Source organism: Cyprinodon tularosa, unplaced genomic scaffold, assembly GCF_016077235.1.
Source record: "Cyprinodon tularosa strain WSP-4 unplaced genomic scaffold, ASM1607723v1 ctg249, whole genome shotgun sequence".
Lineage (NCBI taxonomy): Eukaryota > Metazoa > Chordata > Actinopteri > Cyprinodontiformes > Cyprinodontidae > Cyprinodon > Cyprinodon tularosa.
The window spans coordinates 94,835-121,505 of NW_024038924.1; the positions used below are offsets into that span (position 1 = coordinate 94,835).

The 26,671-nt window shown below is 38.2% G+C and overlaps 1 protein-coding gene across 2 annotated transcripts in view; it reads left to right on the forward strand.

Annotated features, from left to right (window-relative positions):
- Positions 1-26,671, forward strand: part of bmp2k (BMP2 inducible kinase) — a 76,605-nt gene that overhangs the window by 46,159 nt on the left and 3,775 nt on the right. The window contains exons 5-15 of one of the 2 annotated variants that reach the window (XM_038288129.1): positions 989-1,110; positions 4,884-4,965; positions 6,769-6,901; positions 7,393-7,496; positions 7,580-7,659; positions 8,074-8,222; positions 8,789-8,955; positions 11,820-11,945; positions 15,973-16,196; positions 17,371-17,540; positions 17,694-17,798. In XM_038288129.1, coding sequence (XP_038144057.1) covers positions 989-1,110; positions 4,884-4,965; positions 6,769-6,901; positions 7,393-7,496; positions 7,580-7,659; positions 8,074-8,222; positions 8,789-8,955; positions 11,820-11,945; positions 15,973-16,196; positions 17,371-17,540; positions 17,694-17,798 — 1,462 coding nt within the window. The remainder of the gene's footprint in view (positions 1-988; positions 1,111-4,883; positions 4,966-6,768; positions 6,902-7,392; positions 7,497-7,579; positions 7,660-8,073; positions 8,223-8,788; positions 8,956-11,819; positions 11,946-15,972; positions 16,197-17,370; positions 17,541-17,693; positions 17,799-26,671) is intronic. The other variant, XM_038288130.1, reaches the window with a different exon arrangement.

The window sequence follows — 26,671 nt, forward strand, 5'->3', positions numbered from 1 at the left end:
AAAGTTTGAGAACCACTGATCTACAGCATCACAGCTACTGCCTTGCATGAGGCTGTCTGAAGGTTGAATTTTTGTAGGATGGATTTTGTGTTGGTTGTGAAGCTAACTGACTGATTCACCTTCATTCTGCTGATGTTTCAGTCTCATTGTAGTTTCCCAGTGTGGCTCCACAGGCTTGTCCTCTGTTTGCCGTCTATGTGTTCAGCCTACACAGCTTACGTAACGTTAAAGGGACACAAAGGAGCATGGAGGCCCAGTCATGCATCGCCAAGGGAAGTGAGAGTGCGAAAAAAAGCATTAACCCTGAATAACCAACAGATGTTTTTTTTTTGTTATTAGACATTTCTCTACTCAGTTGTGCTGCTTTCTAGAGTTTGAAGTTATTTTTTATTTGTGTTGTTTTTAATACTTTAAAATTCACAGCGGTCTAATAAAAACAAACATTAAAAAATAACTTTTTTATGGGGGGGATATAAGGCGAGGAACTCTCTGTTTTGTTGTTTTTCTGTGAATTCCATTCATCGGATGTCTTTGGTATTGATTTTCTGAAATAGGATGAATTTGATATTGCAGGGTTTTTATTCTACTGACAGAAACGCATAAATTAATGCTTATCCATTCTAAAGGGAAACTTTACTGCCTGCAGCTCAAATTGGCTGTTAATCCTGGAAGCTGCTGCTGGGGGTTTGACTCCTAAACCCAGTATTTCTTTCCTTTTCTTCCCGTTTCGTGTCTTAAAATTGTAAACCGTGTCCTCTAATGCCACTTAATAAAAAATAAATAAAAATAAAATAAAATCTAGGTTTAAATGTAAAAGTATTGGAACTCAGAAAATTATTACCTAATGATTTGTGGAAGTTACACTCAGATACACCCTAATAAAACCCAAAAAGTTAAACATTCTACTTCCCACTCTACCAGAAAACCTCTTGCTCATCAGCAGATGTAGTGATATCTGGTTTTATGTTTTCTTTCTATCTCTAACCAGGTTGAAAACATCCTTCTGAACGACCAGGGAAACTACGTCCTGTGTGACTTCGGCAGCTCCACTCATAAGATCCTGTTGCCTCTTAAAGACGGAGTGACGGCCGTGGAGGATGAGATAAAGAAGTAGGTTCCTGGACTTCTCCTTAAAGGAATAGTACACCCAAAACATGATTAGCCTTCATTTTCTACTCACCCCCATGCTGAACAACACCCTGGAGTACTTTTTTGATATCTCAAATGCATCTGGAGATCTGGGAGGCTTCTTGCTGTCTGCTGACATTCAAATAATGGAGGTGCCCAGCGCCCGAGGCAGAAAGGTCCATAAAAGTCCCCAAAAACGTTTCAATATTCCTCCATACTGCTCGTCCAATGTATTCCAATTTTCCTGAGTGGGTAGCATCCAGAATTTACTCGAAACGAAGTCATTTAGAATGTTTTAGAGCATAAACAGTAGTGTATAGGATTTCCTGAAAGCGCGCACATGCGCGATCCCGACGCTACGGAAGCCGGCAGACCAAACCAGCGCATTCAGCTCGGCAAAGAACTCATGCTCTTCCTCAACACTGAAGTCCTCAGACATTTTTCTTTCGTTGTTTCTTTCTTTGCACAGGTAAACGGCACATTTCTTCTTCTACTCTTGCATTATTGGCAGAGCAGACGCTGAATGCGCACTTTCATCTGGTTTGGTCTGCCGGCTTCCGTAGCGTCGTGATCGCGCAGGTGCGCGCTTTCAGGAAATCCTATACACTACTGTTTATGCTCTAAAAACATTCTAAATGACTTCGTTTCGAGTAAATTCTGGATGCTACCCACTCAGGACACTTGGAATACATTGGACGAGCAGTATGGAGGAATATTGACATGTTTTTTGTGGACTTTTATGGACCTTTCTGCCTCGGGCACCATAGACCTCCATTATTTGAATGTCAGCAGACAGCAAGAAGCCTCCCAGATCTCCAGATGCATTTGAGATATCAAAAAAGTACTCCAGAGTGTTGTTCAGCATGGGGGTGAGTAGAAAATGAAGGCTAATCATGTTTTGGGTGTACTATTCCTTTAATGTTGCCTTTCTATTGTTTCCCTGTGAGATTGAAGCTCATTTATAATCAGGTCAATATACCTGATTATCATTGAAAATGACATTTTTCTGTGAATTATTTCAAAAAGTAAAACTAGCATATGGATACATCACACAGGAAAAGTTTTAATACTAAATAATTAAAACCCAAAGTTTAGTTTCTCCTATAAAAAGAACAATAAATTAGTTTTTGATGAGAAATCTTCTGTGCATTATCTTAATAAGTGTGGGCATGACCTAATGTTTGCAGAGGGATGAATAGCAGCATTTTAATGGAAAAAACTTCAGTCTTGAATAAAGACTGAAGGTGTGAACTGAAGCTGTGGTTAATGCTTCAGCTGCATAGGCTGGGCAATAAATACCATAAACATTTTTAATAGGCTTTATTTTAGAAACCTTTTTATTTGATTTCTTGCAACGTTCTAATGATTTAGGTGCTTGGATTTGGGGTTTCCGTTAGTTTTTATTGATGAACTGTAGCACAGGGAGCAGATCCTGGCAACCTCAGAATACTCCGAACAATCCTGCGGCTGCAAACACAACCTTATTGACCCTTTGCAAATCGTGGTTTATCAGGTGGTTACTGCTGCTTGCTCACTCTGCTGCTTTCCATTGTATTCATATTTACAGAGAGTAAAATCTCAGAAGGCCGGTCAGCTCTGGCCTGTTGGCTTTCCCACATTTACAGCAGGAATAAAGTGCATCGTGTGGCGCTTATCAGCGGTTTATGGCTGTGTGTAAACCTGTCCTCTTCATGGTATTATTCAGATAAAAACCATCAGGGTTTTCAGCTGTGGTTGTGAGGACTCTTGCAGATCCTCGCTGTTTATAAACCCTTTAAGGGTTCACATTTCTGTTTAAAGATATCTGTTAAGGTAAAAATCATCCACAAGCTAAGCTCTATCTCCACCCTGCTGTTTTGGGCTATTTCCAAAGTCACTGTGCTTCTTTTGAGCAATAAAAAATCCCTAATAAATGAACTCACCTGCCTTAAGGGCTGGTTATCCTCCTGCAGCAGTGTGTCGCAGTGAGCTTGTCGCATTTATTTTTGATTTATGCCCAATTTTGAAGCATGGTCTGCTCTATGTTTTTACACGCCACAACGCAAAAGGGACAATCACGCACCATCTGTGGGTCTAGATACGATCGAGGCAGTGAGGAAGTTTGTGCGACAACAGAGGGATGTGAGGGTAAAAAAGAGCGGGGATCCAGGTGGAAAAAGGGTCCCAGCGTTCTTGCCCACCTCGCTCTTCCAGCTGGTCCAACTTCACAAGTCGTTTTCCACAGTGGCGGTCATACAAACACACACGCAGATGACCTGGTTTCTGAGTATAAATCAGCCTTTATATTGAACACTGCAGTTACCTTTCATGTTTTTACCTTCTATTTGTTTCTACCCAGAGCGATTCTGCACAGCTCAACATTTCTATTTATTATTTTTTCTATCTTTGTTTCTGGGATTGTTGACCAGAATATTTAGGAAATCATCTTCACCCTTTAATTGCAGTCATAATCTTTTCTGGATATTTTTGCACCATAGGAAATAGAATGGATGATTTCATGATGTCCCTTGTGACCGCATTAGAAAGTTTCAGTTTAATAAGCAGACCCAGTCATCACTAAACCCTAGAGATGCTCACAGATATGAGACTAGAAAGCTGTAAGCAAAGTCAACCACTCACTACATGAGATGCTAAACGTTCACTTTTGGCTTTAAAATCGAAAACCACTGAAATGATGTGCAGTTGGGTTGTTTCAGCACAAATTTATAAATCTTTACACATTTATCTTTTAAAACATGGAGTCAAAGATAAGACTGATAATGATTTTTCAAATGCTTTTCAAGTTTCAGAGCTAGGGTGGTTCTGTGTCTGCTGAACCTTTTCCGTCGTTTTGGTTCCTTAAAAACTTTAGAAGAGAGACTGGCCCACAGCATCACAGATCCTTCACCATACTTGACAGAAGGTGTCAGGGTTTTGCTTAGACAGAAGTTGGCTACTCATTTCCTATTTAACTGCTGTGTTGTCCTTTCTTATCCATTTAGAACAGCAGCTTTGACAACTAAGCTTGTTTCACATCATATTTTTCAGGAAACAGTCATGGCAAGACTTTAAGAAAATGATAGAGAATACATTTTATGTATTGTTTGATTTATTTTATAGGAATTCCTAGTGATGTCATTAAGTGCAATAGAAAAACAATCATTTAAAATGAGATTTTCTTCCGCCACACCTAATAGATGTGTTCAAATGTTGGATTTTTTTCAGCATTAAACACTTGAGAGGATGATTTTTTTTTAAGATTGTTTAGTCATCTGTGCCGTGTTGACCGGATCATCTGATGCACGACTCTCTGCAACTCTTGTTTATTTAAAGTCATTATTGTAAAAGGAGAGGATTTACTGTTGTGATGTTGACCCCGAAAGTTGGAAAGTACTGGATTTAAACCTGCTGTCGTCAGCACATCCGTACTTGGATGACGTTTCTTTGTAGTGGCCAATAAAAAGTTCAAAAATGAAACAGCAGCATTCTTTTGATCAACAAAAAGAAGAAAAACTGCAACAAAAAATATGTTTAAAAAAGATCAGCAACAGTGATAATAGATAATGTTGTAACAGAACCATAAATATTAATTTCTTTTGAGGCTTCATTTGTTTCTCTATAAATTTAATTTTGTAATTGGTGCTTATATGAAGCAGATCAGGCTTCATGGTCAAGAATGTCTTCAGGTCAGTTTTGCTTGGAGATCAGAGATAAGTGAGAAAACAAGGCTGAACGTTGACCCGTCACTGAAGGTTTCCTGTTGCTGTATCTCCCAGGTACACAACCCTCTCATATCGGGCCCCGGAGATGATTAACTTGTACGCAGGAAAAGCCATCACCACTAAAGCTGATATCTGGGTAAGCTCTGACTCTGTGTATCTCTAGTGTAACCATGTGATTGGTTCCTGGGTGTCACTCTGACCCAACAGGTTATTCCTCTCTCCACACACCCCGGGCCTTTTACTGACTCCTGTTCTCCGACAGCCTCTCCTCCATTAAGCAGCAAACCAAAGCTCTGTCTGTTTTATCTCTGCCTCACCGTTTTCTCACTTTGAGATCAGGAGGCCCAGCCCTTCATATGGTTTAAAAGGTGCAAAAACAAAGACAAACCGGGCTTCTAAAAAGTATGCAGTTCATATGGACACTGTTTGTTTTGCAGCTTTGCCTAAGAGTAGAAAATCCCCCCCCATGTTTCTCACTTCCTGTTCTTTAGCCACGTTTAGAAATTGAACAAACATTCTTTGCTTCCACTGACTTGAAGTTTTGTGTCAGATTTGTTTAACAGAATCATGGAAAATATAATTCCTCTATATTTCTGAGGCTGTTGTCATCTGTTTACCAAAGGTACATGTAGCTGCTTCCAGATAAATAAAGAGCAACGACTTTCTGCATGTGGATTCATCTTTCAGGCCACAGCGACATAAATAACATTTCTTCTGTGCTGTGAAGCTCTTTGCTGATGCATGAAAAAAGCTTCCAGCTTCAGTTATGCAAATGATTTCATAAAGTATGTAAAATCTGGTTGCCTGCACCACTTCTGATTTAAGCCTTTCTGTAAACACACACAGCAATCAAACATTTTAATCACACATTAGAGATCTCATTCAGAATCAATACAGGCTGTTAATTGAGAAAGTATGGATTTTGTTTAGTTAATTGGATAGCAGCGTTGGTGTAGCATGTTTAACAAACACTTCTTTCAATAATGCCGCCATATTACCAGTATTTATTAAATAACACCTTAACAAACTGAACTAATGGATTAAGCCGTACAAGATTGTATAAACATGCTTTGTTCAATAAAGGGGCATTGCTTTACTTTGAGTAGGTTGTGTCTGTTTTAAATTATTGCCCAGAGTTGAAGAATATTCTGGGCTTTATTTTCTGTTGCAGTTTCTAATACGTTGCAGTGACTGGTTTGTAGAATAGCTTTATTTGATCGTATTGATTTGAATAGATTCAGATTTTCATCCAATCAAACTGTATCACCCTGCCACCTACTGACACATACTTCTACCTGGTTTATGTTTCAGGATGTGAAATGTTTTCTCTGCAATAGCTCTGTCATATAAAAGGCTTCTCTTCAGGGAATCTTCAGGTTTATGCATTTTTCTCACTTTTGGTCAAGTAGAGGAAGCAGAGAGTGGTGAATGATAGAGAATGTTTCCACATTATTTCATATTCCGTTGCTTAAAAAAATATGCCCGAAGATGACAGGCATCCATTAAATGGCTTTATTTTGTTACTTACCTGTCCATCTATTCATCTATCAGATATTCATTTATCCATCTTCAGTTTTTTGTCCATATTTAAAGCTTTTCTCTTCTAGAAATGTCTTATATAACATCAGAGCCGCTTTATTTACATTTACGAAAACAGCAAAGATCTGAGGAAATTTTAATCTGGCAAATTTAGACTTGATTAAGTAGAAACATATTTATCTTTTTTTATTATTTGTTTCTGTAATCACGAACATGTTGAAAACTGCTGCAGATCCCATCCAGGGTGTTTTCAGATTAAAGATGTTTTTCTGAGAAGAGATGTGATCTAACTGCAGCTTAAGTTTGATATGACTGATCTCTAATTGATGACCTCGTTTGGGACTCGCAATAAGCAAGTAATGGATGCTTTGTTTTTAATGGATTGCCTGTTTCTCCACAGGCACTCGGATGCTTGTTGTACAAGCTGTGTTTCTTCACACTTCCATTTGGGGAGAGTCAGGTGGCCATATGTGACGGATCCTTTATCGTCCCGGATAACTCCAAGTTCTCCACCAAGTTGCACTGCTTGATCAGTAAGTCCAGAAGCAGACCCACCACGGTCTGGACGATTATTGCGACTCTGATCTGGTTCATCTCTCTCTGTTTACACAAATCTGTTTCTTCTACTCCGATTGTCTATTATAATGAGTCGAAGTCTGAAATATTTCCACTGTTTGTGCTGCTAAGCAATTAAACTGAAATTATGCAACCACAGTGATGTGTTGTGGTCTCGAAACATTTAGCTTTCTTCTCTCTCATTAGCTGGATTGTTGTTTGGGGGGGGTGTGTGTGGTGTTTTCAACATCTGCAGCTGGTTTGTGCTTCTTTGTTCTTTTTTCTGCACAACTTGTTCCTGTTTGAACCAGTCGAGGGCTGTCAGTCAAGACCGGGTCTTTTGAATTATTTCACTTCCCTAAACTGGAGCCTGCTGCTCAGTTTGTCAACTGAAATTTGGTGCAAAGGCTCCCCCATGTGGCGAAAGACATGAGCTGCATGTTAATAAACACACTTCACTGTCTTTAAGGATATATGCTTGAGCCGGACCAGGAGAAAAGACCAGACATCTACCAAGTGTCCTACTTTGCCTTTAAATTAGCTGGAAGAGACTGCCCAGTCCCAAACCTCTCAGTGAGTAACATCAGTAAACATCAGATGGGGTGTTTGTAATATCTGCAGTGGTTGACTGGGTCGGTTTTCCTTACTTTTTCCAGAACTCTCCCATCCCAACATCTCTTCCTGAGCCTCTAACAGCCAGTGAGGTGGCTGCTAAGAAGAGTATGACTAAAGCCAGGTACGTTAACTTTTCATTCCTTCCTCCTTTAGAGGAAGAGTTTTCTGTCCAGGTTGATTTATTGCAGGAAGCAAAGATGATATGCAGTTTGGAAAAGTCTTAATGATTTTAAATCTCCATTTTTCTAAATCCGGTCACTCCTGTGATCAGTTTTGTTCTTATTCCCTTTCGTCTTTGTCTCCTTTTAGTTTATTTTTTTCTTTCTTTATGCCCTTCCTTGCCTCTTTTTCTTTCTATCTCCTCAGTTCCCTTCTTCCTTCCTTCCTGGTGTACTTCCTTCTATCATTTCTTCCTTTCCCTTCTTTGCCTGTCATATCAAGTTAAGTTTTGCACAGAGAATTTTTTTAAGAATCATGCAATGAGGATCAGATGTGAAAAGAATGTGACATTTTGATTGTCTTCATTTTTCTCCAGGATAACCGACTCCGTGGGTCCAACAGAAACATCCATAGCTCCCAGGCAGAGGCCGAAGGCTGCAAACAGCAACGTCCTGCCTCTCCCCAACACAGTCACTCCTGTCAAAATGACCGTGCCTTCAGCACCCATCAGCAACGGCCAGAAAGGTCCGTCAGACTGTTTTCTATATAGTGGTAGCCATTAAAAATCTCCCCACTTTCCTTGATGGTCCCTTGGCTGCTATCCTACAGTTCCTTTTTAAACATCAATCTTTGACAAAAAAATTATTTCTGTCATGATTTGTGGACATTAAGATCTAAAGAGAAGCTCCATCTGCTGGTCAGACCCTGTAATTCATGAAAGGGTGGAGTCATATTAAAACAATATATACAAGCCCAGGAGAAGGCAGGAAGGAAGTTGAATGGGATTTTGCTGGGAGCTGCAGGGAAGTGGGCTGTCATTCGTTGGACTGGGGAGGGACATATTGAATGGCTGCTACTGTACCAACTATTTCCCCATTTAATAGCTTTATACCTTTGGTTGCAGAAAACAGACAAAAAATACTCTGATGACCTTGTAGGTTTGCATCTTGTAATCATATGTAAGCTTTGTTTTAGGATGCAACTTTATGTTTTTTTTTTTTTTTTTTTTTTTTTTTAAATCAAACTCTTTATATTAATGTGAGATCCTTGCTTAGTTTCAAAGTAATTAAATGGTCCTTGTGTCTGTTCAGCTCCCACTCCTGGATCGGGGCAGCCGACTGTGCAGACGGCGCCCAGCAGCCAGCAGCACCGCGTCCTGCAGCAGCTGCAGCCTGGGGACCTGCGTCTGCAGCAGCTTCAACAACAACAAGCAGTGCAGCAGCAACATGCTAATGCTCAGCATCTGCAATACTTGCAGGTAATGTTGAGTTCAAAACTATATTGGTTCATCATTGACTGACCAGATCAATGATGGTTTTCTAGAAATATTACTTCTTGCATTGCAAAATGTACCAGTAGGTGTGGTAGGGTAATAGAATAGTATTAATGTGATGCAGGCTGATGGTTCAGGCTGAATGCTTCCTGATAGGAGTGTGTTACACTAATAGCCTTGTGGTGAACTCAGTCCATAAGTTCATTGATTTTGCAAAGGCTGTGGATGTTTTACATGCAGGTTATGTGCGCTCCTCATTAAAATCTGGGTACGATAGGTCGTTTTCTCTATAGACTTTTGTTACATTTCTGATTAAGCAGGAGGAGCACTTAAAGTGTCTCCAAAACTAAGCTTTAAGGGTCTCAAATGCTTTGCAATGTAAACCAAAAACAGAGACTCTAAAAAAAAAAGCAATTTATCATCCTATGTGGTCAGAATAAATAAACATTAGTCAAGACTCAGGCAATAACTGTTGGATAGAGCGTGCCCATCAGTGGGGAGTTTCACGCGTACCAGCAGCAAAGGGACAGATAATAGAAAGTTGTAGATTCACACTTAGAAAGACAAACATAAACAAACAAGCTAAAGAAAAGCTGAAGAAAAAAAACATACCTTAATTTGCGCTGAACGACTTTGCAGAAAATTGTTCAAATTGCAATTATTTTCAACCAATATTGCAATATTATACCAATATTTTTATTATTTAAAAGCTTCCATGTCCAAAGTCCATTTTTGCAAGACTTACTGTAGCCTGTGTGTGGAAAAATAGTTCACTTCAACTTGCATGCAAATATCTGCATGCCTCCTGGAAGCTTCTGTTTTGTGGAAGGAAGCCCATTATAAACATATATTACCACCTATTGAAGGGCTGGAATGGAAAAGAAAATCAGTCTCTTAGTCTTGTTACATGTAACGTGACTTAAACAGCCTCTGTAATTTTAAAATTGTTTTGTTTTTAATGCAAATACAATTAATTTCCCAGCCCTGCCTTAAAGTTACTGTATAGTATAACAAGGTAGTTGCTGTGTAGGTTAATTAAAAGATGTTAAAACTGTGCAGGTATGTTGGTGCACAGGAACAGCAACAAGCTATTTAAAAGAATGACAAACTGTCAATAACAGCAGATATGTACAGAGATGAGTCTGTTGGAGCACCGACGGTTAGAAAGTGTCAACAGCAGCTGGGAGGAAGCATCTGTGATATCGCTCCTTTGTGCACCTGGGGTGCAACAGGCTGTCTCTGAAGGAGCTCTCCAGCTCTGCATCAGCTTCATGCTTGGGATGAGAGACGCTGTCAAACAGTGATGCTATTTTAACTCCACTCCTTCTGTCTCCTCCCACCTACAGTGACCAGGGGGCCTCCTGAGACACAGCTGAGGGCTGGTTCATAAAACTGGCCCAGTCTGGCTTGTTTTGTTGTTGTTTAGGTTTTTTTTTTTCATAAAAACCTTTCATCATTTTCATAAAGCTGCCTCACTCTGAGGTTTACTCGGCTGAAACGCATCTACAGATATGTTACTGATTTACCTAACTGAACACCAGCTCTCCCACAAACATGGAATCATAACCTCACTGCTGCTTATGTCCCAGTAGGGGAAAGTTTGGTGGGGGCAGCCCTCCCTCTATCTAGGTCACGCTTTCATTTTGTTTTGTTTTTTTTTGCAGCTGCAATATGATTATATGGCTATTTGAAGGTAAAAATCTGGTCTAGATTTCACGTCTGAATCTCAGCGCTGGTGTTACTTCTGACAAAGTTAAATGTTGAGAAAAAAAAGTTAGTTTTGTCAACTGCAATATTCATATTAATTTCCCAGTCAAATCCAGATTCTTGTTGACTAAAATGGGACCAAGTTAGGGCTGAAACAATGAATCGGATTAATCGTGATTAATCGATGATTGAAATAATCAACTAATTTAACATTCGATTAATCATTAACTGGAGTATAGAGACTCTATAACATGCCTTTAGCTGTCAGAGCGACCCACTTAGAGCAGTAATTATAACAAATTGTAAAAAAATATATAAACATTTTGAATTTAAGATAAAAAGATTTTTTTTTGTCCGTCAATATGCTCTATCCAGAACTCCTGAAGTGGAAAAGTTTAATTTCGCCTGGTTTGATTTTGTAAAAAATCTTCTTCAAGTAACCGTTGGCAATAAGATTATTAATTGAGTAATCTAAAAAAATTGTCTAATTAAAACAGATTAATTGATTTGCAAAATAATCGTTAGTTGCAACCCTTGACTAAATCTTAATTAGAAACAGTTCATAGGACTAAAACTATGATGAAACTAGACTAACTTATTAAAAAGTTGTTGAAATTGATTCTGATTGAATATCACAAAAAGTTAAATTAATCTTTGAAAATAGCGTTTATGATGAATGTGAAAAATTAAACATCAATGAAATAAACCTGTCCCATTATAAAAAAAAAAAAAAATGTTGCATCAATGCTGAAGAGGAAAATTCCTTGAAATGGGCGTTTTACAAAAAATGGGCTTATAAAGTTCTTGCCAGGTGCCAGAAGCTGGTTTCTTTTGTGATTCAGATGTCTGCACCTTTTTATTTTTTTAGTAAGTTTCATTTCGTTTTTTCTCTCCCTTTCTTTACATAAACAAATGTAATAATTTGTCCTCAATTTTTGATGTGGAATATAGTGGGAAGTTTTCCCAGAGCTACTGCATGTATGGAAATAAAAGGCTTTATATGAACTTTATGCTTTATGGACTGCAATGATTTTACTCACGATTTCAATTTAGAAGTTTTAGCAGAAATGACGGACAGATCCACACTTTTTATCTTAAGAGATATCTTAGAGATGCTGAAATGTTTGTCCAACATCTGTCAGTACCAACAGGCAGTGCAGCAGTCCCTGCAGCTTCAGCACCAGCAGGCTCTGCTCCAGCAGCAGCAGCAGATGATGATGCAGCCCATGTATCAGCAGCAAGTCGCTCAGGCCCAATATGCTGCCATGGTGAGTTGTGCCAAAGCAAAGATCCGTGATCTCCTTCCTATACGAGATAAACACCCATCAGAATGAGCTTCTCTTTTTGTCCCATTAAAGCTTTCTATCTAAGTCACGACAGAACTTCAGGGCAGATTTCACCCAAAACTGCAGTAAATAGTTTGATCAAATGACAGTGAAACACATGGAGGCGCAGCATGAAATATCACCGAGCTGCATATTTCATTTAATGTCAGAATGGCTCGAGTTTGCTTTTCTCTGCTCCCAAAACTGGCAGCAAGTCCTCCTTCACTCAAATCTCCCCCTGTCTGTGCCAAGCAGCATCAGAAACAGACGCTCAAACTTCCTATTCCGTCTCTCCAAACATTGAGCGAACTCGTATTTACGCAGCTCCTGAAACCAAACACACAAACACAGGTCCCCCAAATGTGCGGCGTAAGGGCGGCGCAATTTTTAGCCCATCTCTCCCACCGAACACGCACCATCTGCTTTATTTCAGAAGCAATCTGGTCTGAAAGAAGCCACCAGGGGATGGAACAGAGGGTGGAAAATCGAGCGCTTCCGTCGGCGTTTTGTACCGACATACGAAGCGGTTCACAGGAAAGGGGAGCAGAGCATCTCTGGGTTTTTATTCCCCAGATACCTGCTGAACATTTAAAGGCGGCTTTCGCTGTAATCTTAGACCTGTGCTGCATATAAAAACTCAGAGGGGTGGTTTATCCTCCTGATAATGTCGGAGCTAAATGTTAAAAAGCAAAAAAACATGCCGAAGATTTAAGGAACAATATTCCTGTGAAAGGTTGAGGTGCTCCGTTTATCTGACAGGATCCTCCCTGCATGTTGAACTTTGAATGTATTCAGTTTCTGTTCTTTGACTTTCATTCCTTCGTCCCCCCCTCCCACCACGTCCCCAGCTTTCCAAAACCAGAACTGGTTTCTAACAACATTTGTGACCCCGCCCATGAGAACCCGGCTAAAGTCGCAACGTCTAATTATTCAATAAAGGTCGTCAAAGCTGTCATATTGATAAAAATGTCAAAATTGTGCTATATGAGATTATTGCTGTAAATGATAGATTAAGTACTGAGGTTTATGGATGGCTTGTTTAAAAGTCAATTTCTAACATGATAAATAGCGTATTTTGTGATTTTATAAACCTTACATCGTGTTGTTTTTGCTAAAAATTTCCGGAAGTTTGATGCATTCGCGCTGCTTTTTCTATGATCTTTGGGATTATTTTATGTGTACAAACAACGGTTAAATTGGGTGTGGTTTGGTTTAGGCACTGCATTTCTATCGAAAGACGTGTGTTTTCTATCATTAAAAAGTGTACAAGCTTGTGTGGTAAAACTCCTCAAGTTAGTCAAATCAGTTCGCTAGTTTGGTTTCAGTCACTGTCTACTCCCTGCTTCCATTCCTCTGCTCGTTGTTTCCCCTGACCCCATCTTATGACTCTCCATGACTTGAGCAAAATGTAAAGTGACATTATGTGATACTATTAAATTACTACTACTACTACTACTACTACTACGACTACTACTGTTGCGGCGAACGCCCCTTTTGTTTACATCAGCTGTTTAAGCGTGAGCGCGCAGTTTACCTGTGTGCAATCAATCAGTCAATCAAAAGGTGAGACAAACTTCCTAGTTCAAGCAGAGGATCGCAGCATGAAAATAAAAAGCCCCCGTTTACTCGGGCAGTGGAAGAAGCTGTGCAAAATGTGTATTAAAGGAATAGTACACCCAAAACATGATTAGCCTTCATTTTCTACTCACCTCCATGCTGAACAACACTCTGGAGTACTTTTTTGATATCTCAAATGCATCTGGAGATCTGGGAGGCTTCTTGCTGTCTGCTGACATTCAAATAATGGAGGTCCATGGCGCCCGAGACAGAAAGGTCCATAAAAGTCCACAAAAACGTGTCAATATTCCTCCATACTGCTCGTCCAATGTAATCCAAGTGTCCTGAGTGGGTAGCATCCAGAATTTACTCGAAACGAAGTCATTTAGAATGTTTTTAGAGCATAAACAGTAGTGTATAGGATTTCCTAATAGCGCCCCCATGCGCGCTCACGATTCTACGGAAGAAGAAATGTGCTGTTTACCTGTGCAAAGAAAGAAACAACGAAAGAAAAATGTCTGAGGACTTCAGTGTTGAGGAAGAGCATGAGTTCTTTGCCGAGCTGAATGCGCTGGTTTGGTCTGCCGGCTTCCGTAGAATCGTGAGCGCGCATGGGGGCGCTATTAGGAAATCCTATACACTACTGTTTAGGCTCTAAAACGTTCTAAATGACTTCGTTTCGAGTAAATTCTGGATGCTACCCACTCAGGACACTTGGATTACATTGGACGAGCAGTATGGAGGAATATTGACAAGTTTTTGTGGACTTTTGTGGACCTTTCTGTCTCGGGCGCCATAGACCTCCATTATTTGAATGTCAGCAGACAGCAAGAAGTCTCCCAGATCTCCAGATGCATTTGAGATATCAAAAAAGTACTCCAGAGTGTTGTTCAGCATGGAGGTGAGTAGAAAATGAAGGCTAATCATGTTTTGGGTGTACTATTCCTTTAAGGAAGCAAAGGACTGAACAGACAGCCGGTAAGCTTGCATTTCTGTTGTGAAAAGAATGTATGCGCCGCGCTGATGAGGCGTTGAGACGTGTGGGAAATGTTTGTTTGTAGTTTTAAGCTTATAAATACTCACACGGTACGTCATGAAGATTTTGGCTTGTAAGTCTTGCTTGCTTGCTTTATTTGGTTGGAAAAAATGCTGGTGTAACTTTTTTTTCCAGTGATTTAAAATTGCGGTTGAACAATCCAAATTAATGTGTTTGTGAAACTGTTGCACGGGGTAATTTTTGCATCTTTCTTCTGTGTGTGATTAAAATAGACTTCTAAGAGTTAAAATGAAATTTCATAGTCTATGTTATGCATATTTAAAACAAACTAAAAATCACTCACTGGTTATTTATTATTGCTATTTAAGAATTCATGTAATCTATGGAGTTAAATAACCTCCATAAATCTGCTTCGGTTAAAATGCGTTAATACGTTTTTTGATGCATTTTTTATGATAATTAAAAACTAAATGGTCTTAATTTAAAGTTAAAAACATAGTCTATTTTCATAAATATATTTAATGTTGCATTTCTCAGAACTATTACAATTTGCTATATGGTAAATGCTTTGTTTGGTTTCATTTCTTTCAAAGGTTTTTCACCTGCTTAATTAAATGATTCTGTAAACCTGTAAACAACACAAGAAGAAGAATAAAAAAGGGAAAAATGAAACAACAGTTTGGTCATTGAGTGGAATCCAGTTTAATGTTCAGCTTAATACAACCCTACAAGTGTGGGAATAGCACAGCAAAGATCAAATCACTTGACAACTACTACTACTAATAATAATAATATAATAATAATAATAATAATAATGAAATAACATGACTACATGATCTGATAGTAACATCATGGTATTGTGTTATGCAACTGCTTACATAATCAGCTTCATCTGGTACCACCTAGACATTAATTTAGTGTAATTTGTATGCTTTTTCGCCATGATCATCATACTAAATAGATCAATTTTTATTAAACATGAACATTTTTATATACACCTGTTGGATATTACTTGAAAAAGCAGAATCTAAACTTGAATTTGGTGTATGACACACTGCCAGGATAATTGTGATTCCAAGATGCATCAGTGTTGAAAGTATTTTTAGTTTAGAAGTTTGAGTTCCAAATCTTTACATTGGAATTTCTCAAAAGTCAGTTGTTCTGAACCCGTATGCAGCACAATCTTTGATATGGCCCTACTCTGTGAATTTTAGAGATATCAATCTGAATTTTTCAGAATACATTCTTAACATTGTGTAGAATGGTTTTATACATTAAGTTGAGATTCACCAAAAAATGACTTTAGCTGGGTTTTCATAGGCAGGGTCACATTTCATCATCATCATTATGCACCATGAAGTCAATGGTCCGTCCTTCATTCCCGTCCCCCTCTTCTCCCTCTTCCTTCCCTAACAGCTGCACCAGTACCAACAGGCTTTTGTCCAGCAGCAGCAGCACCATCATCATCATCAGCAGCAGCAGCTTCCCGCTCAGCAGCCTCTTCCCTATATGTCTTCCCCTCTTGAGTTCCAGATCCCTCTGGCTTCTCTAAACGCCACCACGCCCACTGCTGGATCCGGAGCTACACTTGGACCGGGATCTGGACCATCCCCTGTTGAAACCTCATACACTAACCCCAGGTAACCCTCAGATATCTGTAGACTGGAAATGAAGCAATAGGGCTCTTCCTAATTAAGGATTATAGACACTAAAAGAACAAATCTCTAGTTATCTTCAGTCTAATAAAAAATCCTCTCTTTTAGGATCAATACAATTGAAAGAATCCTTTGAGCAAAGAAGGAGTCTTAAAGCACAATATGTGCTTTTTTAAAGGAGGATGTATAACATCCTGGTCTGTAGAGTATTGAGGAACTTTCTATAGAGTAACGTGGAAATTAAAAATGCTTGATTAGAGAAATATGAATGTTTCTCCATTAGGTTCTGATATGATGTTGATTTCCGTTTCCCTGCTCAGATCTGCAGGTAGCATCCAGGTCATCATTAGGTCTGGGCATTTGTTATGATTTTAGCTGCTGCAGCTCCAATTCCTTGTTTCTATCCCAGTTCCTGGAGATCCTTGATTCAGATTCCTTTAAGATGGAGGATTTAAATAAATAAGCAAGCTAATCATCGAATGATATATACCTCTCGCTAAACTTCTTTATTTGTATCAAATTTACAATGTTTTATTGTTTTGTCACAGTTTCATTAAAAATCATTAAATGTCATTAAATTATTATTTTTTTTAAATTGAGGCCTTAATTGGCATTAAAATTCATTAAATGTAATCATTGTTGCATTTAAAATGCTTTATTTAAATAAAAAAAACATTTATAAAAACTATTTGGTCAGATATATTAAGTCGCAATATATTTGCGCGGAACTGCTTCCGCTTGATCGCAAAGCAGCATGTTTGGAAAAGAAGCTTGAGGCGGATAAAAAAGCTAGAGAATGGGAAAATGTTAATTTCAACACATATATATGTTGAAATTAACATATATATATATTTTATTAATGAAAATAAATATAATGGCTTTTTGGATATTAAAGGTTGCAGACTCCTGCTCTAAATGGATGTTTAGGGCAAATGTCCTGCCTTTTGTCAGCTGACCTGTGAAGCTCTACAGCTCCTCCAAACCTGCTGAGTATATTTTTGAAAGTTAGTCTCTATATAATAAAAGTTCTGTTGGTCTGTTGTTTTCAAACCTTATATAATATACTTAGTTTTGACTACATTTTTTCTGTATTGCTGTTCTCTCCTCAGTTCCTCCTTCAGTCGGCTGAAGTTAACTTTCTGTTACTTTCTTCCATCAGCAGTAGAAACGCCCTGCTGGCCACAGATGGTATCACCCCAACCTCTCAGAGCAGCAGCGCCGTCAGTCACCCCCCCGACATGTCGGGCTGGAACCCTTTTGGAGAGGACAACTTCTCCAAACTAACGGAGGAGGAGCTGATCGACAGAGAGTTCGACCTGCTCAGAGCAAGCAAGTCATCTTTTTTTTAACTCTCTTCTCAGAGTTTGCCCCAAAGCCTTTAATGTAGAGGAAACGGGGCAAAGAAAAACAGAAATTTTTTGTTTATGTGTGCCTGTTTCTGATGATGATGATCTTCTGATCTTCCTCTTTGTGAACAAACAGAGAAGCCAGAGGAGAGGACAGCCGGCGTGGAAACGGAGCCATCGCCGTCTACAGCTCTTCCACCGGAGGATCTGTTCGGCTCAGTCCCATTCGTGGCCAACGCAGGCAAGTCTTAGAGGAGTCTCTGCCATGACGACCAGTACTGTGGAGCCACAAAACCCAGTGCAAACGGTTCCCAAGTAACGGTGTGCAGATCCAACCAGGAGGGGAGGGGTTAATGCTTTAATTACAGGCGCTGGAATCTCCAATCACTTTTATCACTAGTTACCACTATTCTGCTCTTAAAGACATTATTTTAAGGAAATCTTCACATTTTCCTCATAAAGAACTCTCCTTTGCAGTTTGGGAAAAAAAACTGACTTTGCTCCAAATGTGCAGAAGTGAAAGGTACAGATGTGCTTAAAGTTTTTGCTAACAACAATATGAAGATGAGAAGTTAAAACCTGTTCCAGGGCTGCCACTGAAAGGGCTGAATGATTCTGGTTAGAAAGAAATGCCAACTAGTTTTTGTGTTTGTTTTTTTATTAAGAATTTTTTCATCTCATAGCAAACTTTAATGTCTGCAGAGAAACTTTAATCCAGGACCAACTACAGAAGTAACTCGATGAAACTTGAGCCACAGAAGGGTTCATTATTTAGCGGATTATGCAGCACTGAACTGGTTTCTAATGCAGTTTGTTTTATGTGAATCAAACTCATGTTGTTTCAGAACAGAGTTTTTTTGTTTGTTGTTGTTTTTAGCAGATGTATGTTTTATTTTTTTATTTTAGTTTTGTCTGGGTTTGGTGAATCTTCAGGCAGTCTGTAAAACTATGACTTCAGGTGCATCTTAACATCCAAAAAGTTAGATTTGCCACAGATTTGCTTTATTTCCTGGTCATTTTTGCGATACAGATGATAAAAACCAGAAAAATCAGGTTATTACTCATTTAGAATATTAAAACAAAACTTAAATGAATTGAATGTCCATGTTCTGTGCTGTATTTTCCCTTTTTGCATGCGATGATCAGCCTGTGGTTCATGTTAGTTTGTTTCTACCCTTCAGCTCACCTGTGCTGCGGCTCTGGTCTTTCTCACATTTCTCTTGAAAACATCCACTGACACTTGACCATCTACTTTTGCGCCTGCCACAGTTTTTCCCTCCACCCAACTTTCCATGAAAATTCTTAAGTTCAGTAGTTTATGCGAATTCTTTTTCATTAGCTGGGAGCTTTGTTGCCTTAATTCATTATAAATGTGATAATTATAAAGTTGAGAGTCTTCTCTATGATTATATAGACCAGAACATGAACTTTACATTCCTAGGTTCAAAATCCTTTCTTTATCTTTTGGAAGTAAACTGTATATGGGTTATATTTACAATCCTTAGCTTCAAGAGCCTGGTCTAACCTAGTTTCTCCTTCCACTCAACTTTACCTCACTATAAGGAGCTACAGCTGCTAATGAGGAATCAGCTCCTTTACCTTTTGCAGGTTTAGCTTCCTTGTGACTGCTGGCTCACCATCAGATCAGTTTATGCAGACCAGAACATGGACCTACTGTTACATTATTATGCTCAAACCCTTCTTTGGTATTTTGATAAATGATAAGATTTGGATCTATGTGCATTTTAGTAATTAGTCAACACTTTGATGTTTAGATGCACCTGTAGAACAGAGTGGATTGTGGTACCAAGCCCGTCCCAACCGATGGCGTTCCTCTCGGCTTCGCTACAGAACAGAAACTACACTAAAGTTTTATTGGGGTTGAAACACAGCTGACCGCCTACAGCCTTTAACACTGCAGCCATTAAAACTGGAGCCTCAGATGGCGTGGGTTCTTTCCTTTGCCCCTCGCCAACCAGGACGACGTTGTCAAATAATTAACGGCAGCAATAAGCTCCTGTGCCTGTTTGCTCTTGCTTCTTAATGTGAACATTTTCTGGTTTAGTAGGGTCAATAGAAATGCTGTTTCTGAGTCATGGAGTGTTTTTAAAGATAAGCCGTCAATCCCAAACATTCTCTAGAAAAACTACGATATGTTTTTTTTTTTTTTTTTTTTTATTTCCCTCCCATCTCCTGCCTGTCAACATGGAGGCTGAATCAGAGGTTCAGCGGTTACACTTAGAGTAGAAGAAGGCCAGATAGCGATGCAATATAACCCTGTAAGCACTTGAATGTCAGCGGGAATGTTTCCGTGGTCTTGAGTCATTTTATTTGTGAACTGAAGTTTCAGTAAAATCTGGATCAAAGAATCAATTCAAAAAAAAAAAAAAGACCAACAGATTTTATTCCGGTTTCATTCCTGCTGGCTGGCATGAAAAAAAAAGTCCTTTGAGCTTCATGTGTCTGTGCCATCAGTTCCTTTAGGTTTCAGTTCTTCATTGTTTTGATCATTGCTTCCTGCTTTACTTCGTTTTTCCTTGATATTCACGTTATGAAAACATCAGTTTGATTGGTAGTTGAGGCTCATTTTCCTTCAGCAGAATCCCAACAAATAACTTTACATATTGTAGAAAAAAAAATAGAGAAACATTTTTTTTAAGCTTTAACTGCTTTGAAAAAGAATCTATCAGGTTATGCAAACCAACTCCCCACAATTGAACCTGTCCAGATTCCTTTTTATGTGATTTTTCTAATATCGTTGATTTGGAAAAATCAAACTTTGAATGCGATATGCTTTTTAAACCCAATCAGATGAGACAGGAAGTAAATCTGTACCAGTAACCTCCACTGGATTTAAACCAGCTGCCGGAGCCTCCGCTATGATTTTTGGATCCATGTAAATATAATTGGTTACTTTACGTCTCAAAGTAATGTTATAAGGTCGCAGTGATCAATTCAAAACATGGTAGCTTGTTTTTAGCTCAATATTCTGTTTTAAGAACAAAAAAGCCTCAAAAATGATTGCAACAAGATGAGTGAATAGTTGCAATTACAGGAAAAAAACAAACTTTAGATATTTCTCTCTAAAAAAAAAAAGAAAAAAAAAAGCGAGACTTTAAAATAATCCTGAATAAACGAGCATCAAGTCCATTTTGATGACATAAATGAACCTTTTGCATAATGGTGCACACTTAAGAGGCTTGAAGACCTCTTTGAAGTCACGTTGGGGATGCTGTAAAGTTGGTTAATTTGCTTTTTTCTTTTATTGTTTGCTAGTCTGATTTGAAAAATGTAATTGGTCCAACAAGAAGAGATCATTTAACCCAGCAGGATTAAAATCTGCTGGATGTCAGCCTCTCAGCAGGCAGCGGCGGAGGTGACGCTCCAAAAAAGACTCTCTTGCTTTTTTCTCTAAATTTGGATAAAGACCATAGACAAACCTTTAGAGAGAAGCGACATTTCCGGTCATTTTTTTGTGTGTTTGTGGCATCTGGCTGATGGCTTGTTGGTCTGTGTGTGACAGGCTGCATGTTTGCCCGCCGCAGCTCAGTCACTCCCTCTTTTTTCCGTGTTTTAGACCAAGGTAAGTTCCCCGCTTCAGAACGGCTTCAGTTCATCTCAGTTCAGTTTGTTTTTGCTCTTTTCGTTCTTCATGTAGTGAGACAGCCATACTCAGAAACATCTTGTTCAGAGTCCTAAAAACAAAAATGAAAACAAGGGATAAGGAGAGCCATGAACTGCACATGCAGAACCAGATTCTTGTCCCAGTGGATGTCTGAGCATAATGTTACATGTTTACATTTTTGTATTTGTTTTTGTTGTTCTCAGTTTATCTCTATTATTTTTCCTGCAGAGGAGCTAGAGATCTCCCAACTGACGACTAAAACTATAAAAGTCTGTTTTTAGTTTATACAGCGTCACTAACATGTCATGCCATCGTTTTTCCCCCCTGTAACATTCTGTAAGTGTGAATGTATTTCTGACCAATAAAAAAAAATATTTCAAATCAAATTTCCCTTCTGGTTGTTTCTTTAAGTCTCTCCACCAAGAGCAAGATGTTCCTGATGTGGCTGTCTCACTTTGAGCTCTCGCCGTTCACTCTGACGCCGAACACAAACTGGGTCGGGTTTCCTGCACTGTTCTGAAAATATGAAATATGGTTCACCAGTTTTTAGAAAAAATTTATAAAGGTTTGGGTGAACATTTACAAAAAACCTGCTAATTTCTTTGGTTCATTTCAGCCTTTCCATCTTTTTGTCTCTGGGTTTTAAAAAAAGAAACTAATAAAAGAAAACTTAGATTCTTCTTTATTTTTGCATGTATCTAAGGTTGATTCATTCATGGTGCAACAAAAGATGCTTTGCCGTCTCTTCTATTACAGTCAGTAAACTCATTTATAAGATTTACTTTATTTGAACCAGCTTTCCGACCTATTCCTCTGTGTCTCACTCTTAGTGAAACTGAGCACTTTTCCATCCAGTCATTCTATGTCACACTTATTACAGCTGGGGTCGCGAGGGGCGCTGGTGCCCGTCTCCAGCTGTCCAGGGGCAAGAGGCGGGGCACATCCTGGACAGGTCACCAGTCCAGTGCAGGGCAAAACGGAGACAAACTTTGAGATTCATATCAGTCATGTTTTTGGACCCACTACTCTACTGAGCAGCTTTGAACACTTTTCCATCACATTTAAGAGAAACCTCAATGTTAATCATAACCCTCTTAACTCAACTTTAATAAAAGAACACATTGATCGAAGTTATTTTATTTTTTTGCCTTAACCCTTTATAGGGCACTCATTGAAATACTTTGAAATTAAACATTTTAAGCCAAGAGTGTTGTAGGAGGCCAGAACAAGACATCATTACTTCTGTTGCATTTAAAAAAAAAAAAATTATTTTCATGCCTAATATTGCGATTAATAAAATTACCAAAAACATTCACTTGTCCTGATATGGTAAAAGATATTCCAAACTGTGTTTCTATAAGAACAATCATGCAAAACACTTATAGAGTGAAATAAATACATGTTTTGTAGCAACATACAATTCAGAACATTAGTTTTAACATGTGCGCTAAAATTTGTGTATTTTAAGTATTTGTACTTGGTTTATTATAGTTGCTTATTAGAGTTTTTATTTAAATAACTTTTGCATCTTAAAATTTGTATGCATGTAGTTGATAAAAGTGTAGGAAACCAAGTCATTTATTACATCAAATATTTAAAAGTTCTAAAGATCAGGAGTCCGGCTCTTTAAACTGAGAGACCCAATCAAAGTATTTTTTTCCTTTTTTGCTTGATTTTATCATCAACCAAACATGTTGCAAACAAAAAAGGCATCAGGACTTGAACACTATGTGTAGTGAATGTACAAAAATGTCTGAAAAAATAAATCAAAGCAACAGAACACAGGAAGCACATAAAGAACAAAATAATTAATAGGACTTTTTTTAAGGTTTTGTAAAATTAGTCGAGGCCTCCAGGTGAAATATCATCGAGCACAATTGGTTAGTTAATCTAACTGATGTGTCAGCAGTAGCTTTTAGCTGAAATCTTGCATATATTTAATATTAGTTGTGACGGCTTCTTATTGGTAACTTTATATTGCGCCTTATACTCGTAGATCGTTGCTCTAATCCCTGTTTGCTCCGACTCTTAAAATACAACTGATCAGCCTCATGCTGGTATGTTTATTGAAAATAAAAGGGATCTTCCTTACTTTGATAAAACAAAAACATCAATTTGTTTATTAAAGCAGCATAACATGCTGCTCTGTTTGGTGTTTGGGGAAAAGTCATCCATAACCTAAATAAACCTGCTAAAGTATAAAATGATTAGGGAAAAAGGGAAAAAAACTAAAATCAGGTGAAGATAAAAGTATTTCAGTGTCATTTGGGGGACACTTTATAAATCAATATAAATTTAATAAGGGCAATTTATCAAAAACGACACCTTCTTCTACCGACAGTGACTTCTAATAAAATAACATGATTAAAGTTTTTTTAATTAGTTGCAGATAATTTATTATCTCTGGTTTTAATAGTGAATAGTGCTTTATTTTTGAGCAGGATGGAAATGATTTGACCTTAAAGTGCAGAAAATGATGTGACCCTGTAGTTTAGAATCAATCAATCAGCTATAAGTGGATCAAACATGAAATGTGTTAAAGTCCATAACCTTAAAAGCAGCCCAGCCCTTATTAGCTGAGGGCAGAAAGCTGTGAATCAAAAAGGTCGTCTGTTTCATTCCCACCATGATAGACTAGAACAGAACCAGTCCACCGATCTGCTGTAGGGCCCTGAACCTTCAGAGGTTCCCAGTTCACTACCAGCTTTTCTGACACATTTCAACCACATCTACTTAGGGTTGGGGGTCAAACCCTTCGATTTCCTCCTCAGCAGGTAAATCGGATTTAAACACTGGATTAAAAGAGACTGAAAGTGTTTATCTTCATGAGAGAACAGTAGTCCTGTTATTAGAAGAGCTCAACATGTAAATATTGTCATTATTAAACAACAAAAGGGACTTTGCATTTATAGAGAAATGATCAGAGGTCCAAAAACTTTTATTGATTTATTTTTATTAAAAAAGGATTGTTTAGTTTACAGACTGTACTTTAATGCACCATGAGAATCTTTCTACACACAGTGAAACATGGTGATACTGCCAGGGGTGAAAGAAACTCTGATTCTACATCATTATCTTACCGACCTAAAAACCCAAACTGTTTTCTACCAGCAACTATTTCTGAAAATCATTTAATCAGGATTTCCTAAACTATTGGTATCGATTTCCAGAGTTTCCCTGTGTTTTCTTTTATCGATCAGAAAGAAAATCATCCTAATCAACTAAAATGTTGCTTCCTGCTCACATCTGGTTCTTTTGCTAGTACACAGGAAGATTTCAGATTTTAATTAAAATGTTTGTTTGTTTTTTTTTTTTTTTTGAAAACTAAAATTGTAAACATGCAAACTTATCTTGAGCATCAGTTTGTCCTCCAGTGCTAAAAACTAGTCTTGCATCTGGTTTAAATTTTTTGGCAGATCCTTCTGACCCCTGATCAAACCAAACTAACTCTATTCTGCCTGCTGCTGGTAGGTATATAATTCAGCAGGGCACCAGGCAAGTAGAGGATAAAAGGATAACTTTGAATTTGAAATGAATTCTTCAAAGCGGTTTAAAGTTTAAAGTGAAACCATGACGGGAATAAAAAGTTAAAGGTGATCGCTGACCTCAGCAAACATCTTTACATGTTTACAGCATCATAACGGTGCACATTATTTTTAGAGGAAGTGTTTGACATAATTTGTTTACATTTTAAATTTAAATCCTTATGTTAGAGGAAAAATATTTAGATTTACAGTTTCAATTGTCCAGTTTAAAGAGAAATTAACGTTTTCTGCAAATTTAATATATATAATTATAAGTTTTCAACATTTATATTCTTTAGCTTTATTGTTTATGCTTGTCAGAAATTCTGTAAAAAATAAAATAAAAAAAGGTTTCTGAGTTAATGTCAAGGTGTTAAAGTAAAAGAACATTTCACCACTTTTTTCCTTCCTGACCCTCATCAGCGTATCTGAGAATGACTAAATACAGATTATTGATTATATACGATAACTTATCTAACTTTATTTCCACCACAGCTTAATACCAGACCCAGTTTTAGGCCCTGACTCTAAAATGGTTGATTTGCAGTTTCAGGTTTTTTATTTTATTTATTATTGATACCAAATCTATTCTCAGAAGATTTTGAGATTTATTCTCATAGTTTTTGGACAAAATGTGGAAGTAGTTTAACATCCTCTTTTTAAAACCATATTTATTCAGATGTCGACATTTCTAATTATTGTTTAAACATGCATTGATCAAAACAAATCGCCATAAATCCATTTAAAGTTGTCGATCCAAAAACAATTTAACGTGAATATTTCTAACATTTGACTCCACCAGGGTGTTTTTTTAAGCACTGCACCAGATTTTCCTCTTTATTCCCACAAGAGAGCAATCGCATTTTCACCACTTATTTGTTTCTCTTAAAGCGGCAGCGCGGCTCGTAATCCTGCAAGCTTATTTCCATAGGAACACAATCTGCGTCAGGCTGACATCTCCGTGCGATTAAAGATGTTTCCATTTGCAGCCTCGGTGAGGTGAACATGATTAAAGTTCTAATCTGTGACCGGTCCTGTGAGCTGAACAGATGCACGACTCTTCCTAATATCCTGCTATTCTGGACCTCGTCCTGCCAGTTTGGATAAAGAAGGGGAGAGCTTTCCATTTTTCCATGTTCGCAGCGGGGGGTCGTCTGATTTAGAGCTTCCTCTAATAAGGAACAATCATTTGGCGTCTCCGCTGTGGCAGCGTTTACTTTCCCTACAATTGGAGGCTCTCCACTCGCTAATTAGGCTAATTTTTTAGTTGCCATTATGCAAATGTCTTGGACATAAATCCCACAAAGGTTCTTTTCTTTTTCTTTTTTTTTTTCCTTGTTTCATTAAATGCTGGAATTAAAGGAATGTTTTGGCTTCAGGTTTTCCGACTTAAAGAGTCAATCTTTTCTGGGAGATTTGATGTGAAAAGTAATTTTGTCAATCTTAGAAAAGGCTCAGCATCTTATTCCTTCGGCCTTTAAGCTTGTTCATCTCACTGCGCGATCAGAGTCACAGCAGCTTTTCCACCATATTGCTCCTCTGCTGCTTCAACGCGAGTCAAACTGTCGCCGTTTGTGCGCTAATCATTTCAAAGTCAAGTAATCCTTAGTCCACTAAAGCTGCATATTAGGGAGGTCAGGCTAGTGTCACAAGGAAACAAAAAGATCTCTGTTCTCATAAGTCAGCGCAGCTCTAGGTATCTAGATCTATCACTTTCTGATTTATTTGAGGTGTTTTAATGAATATGGAGTAAATGTAGATAAAATCTGATAAAAAGGCTTTTTTCTTTTGAAATGTTCTGAAGATGATCATTAGTAGGGTAGGGTAGTAGGTCCCAGCTGGCTGTTTATTGTATTACTGGAACATTTAGTGGAAGGAAAAAGTCTCGGAAACATCGCCCCAGGGCCCAGGAGGAAAATAACTGTTCAGGTCTCCGAAATCCTTTCTTTAGAAGAAAGGACCTTT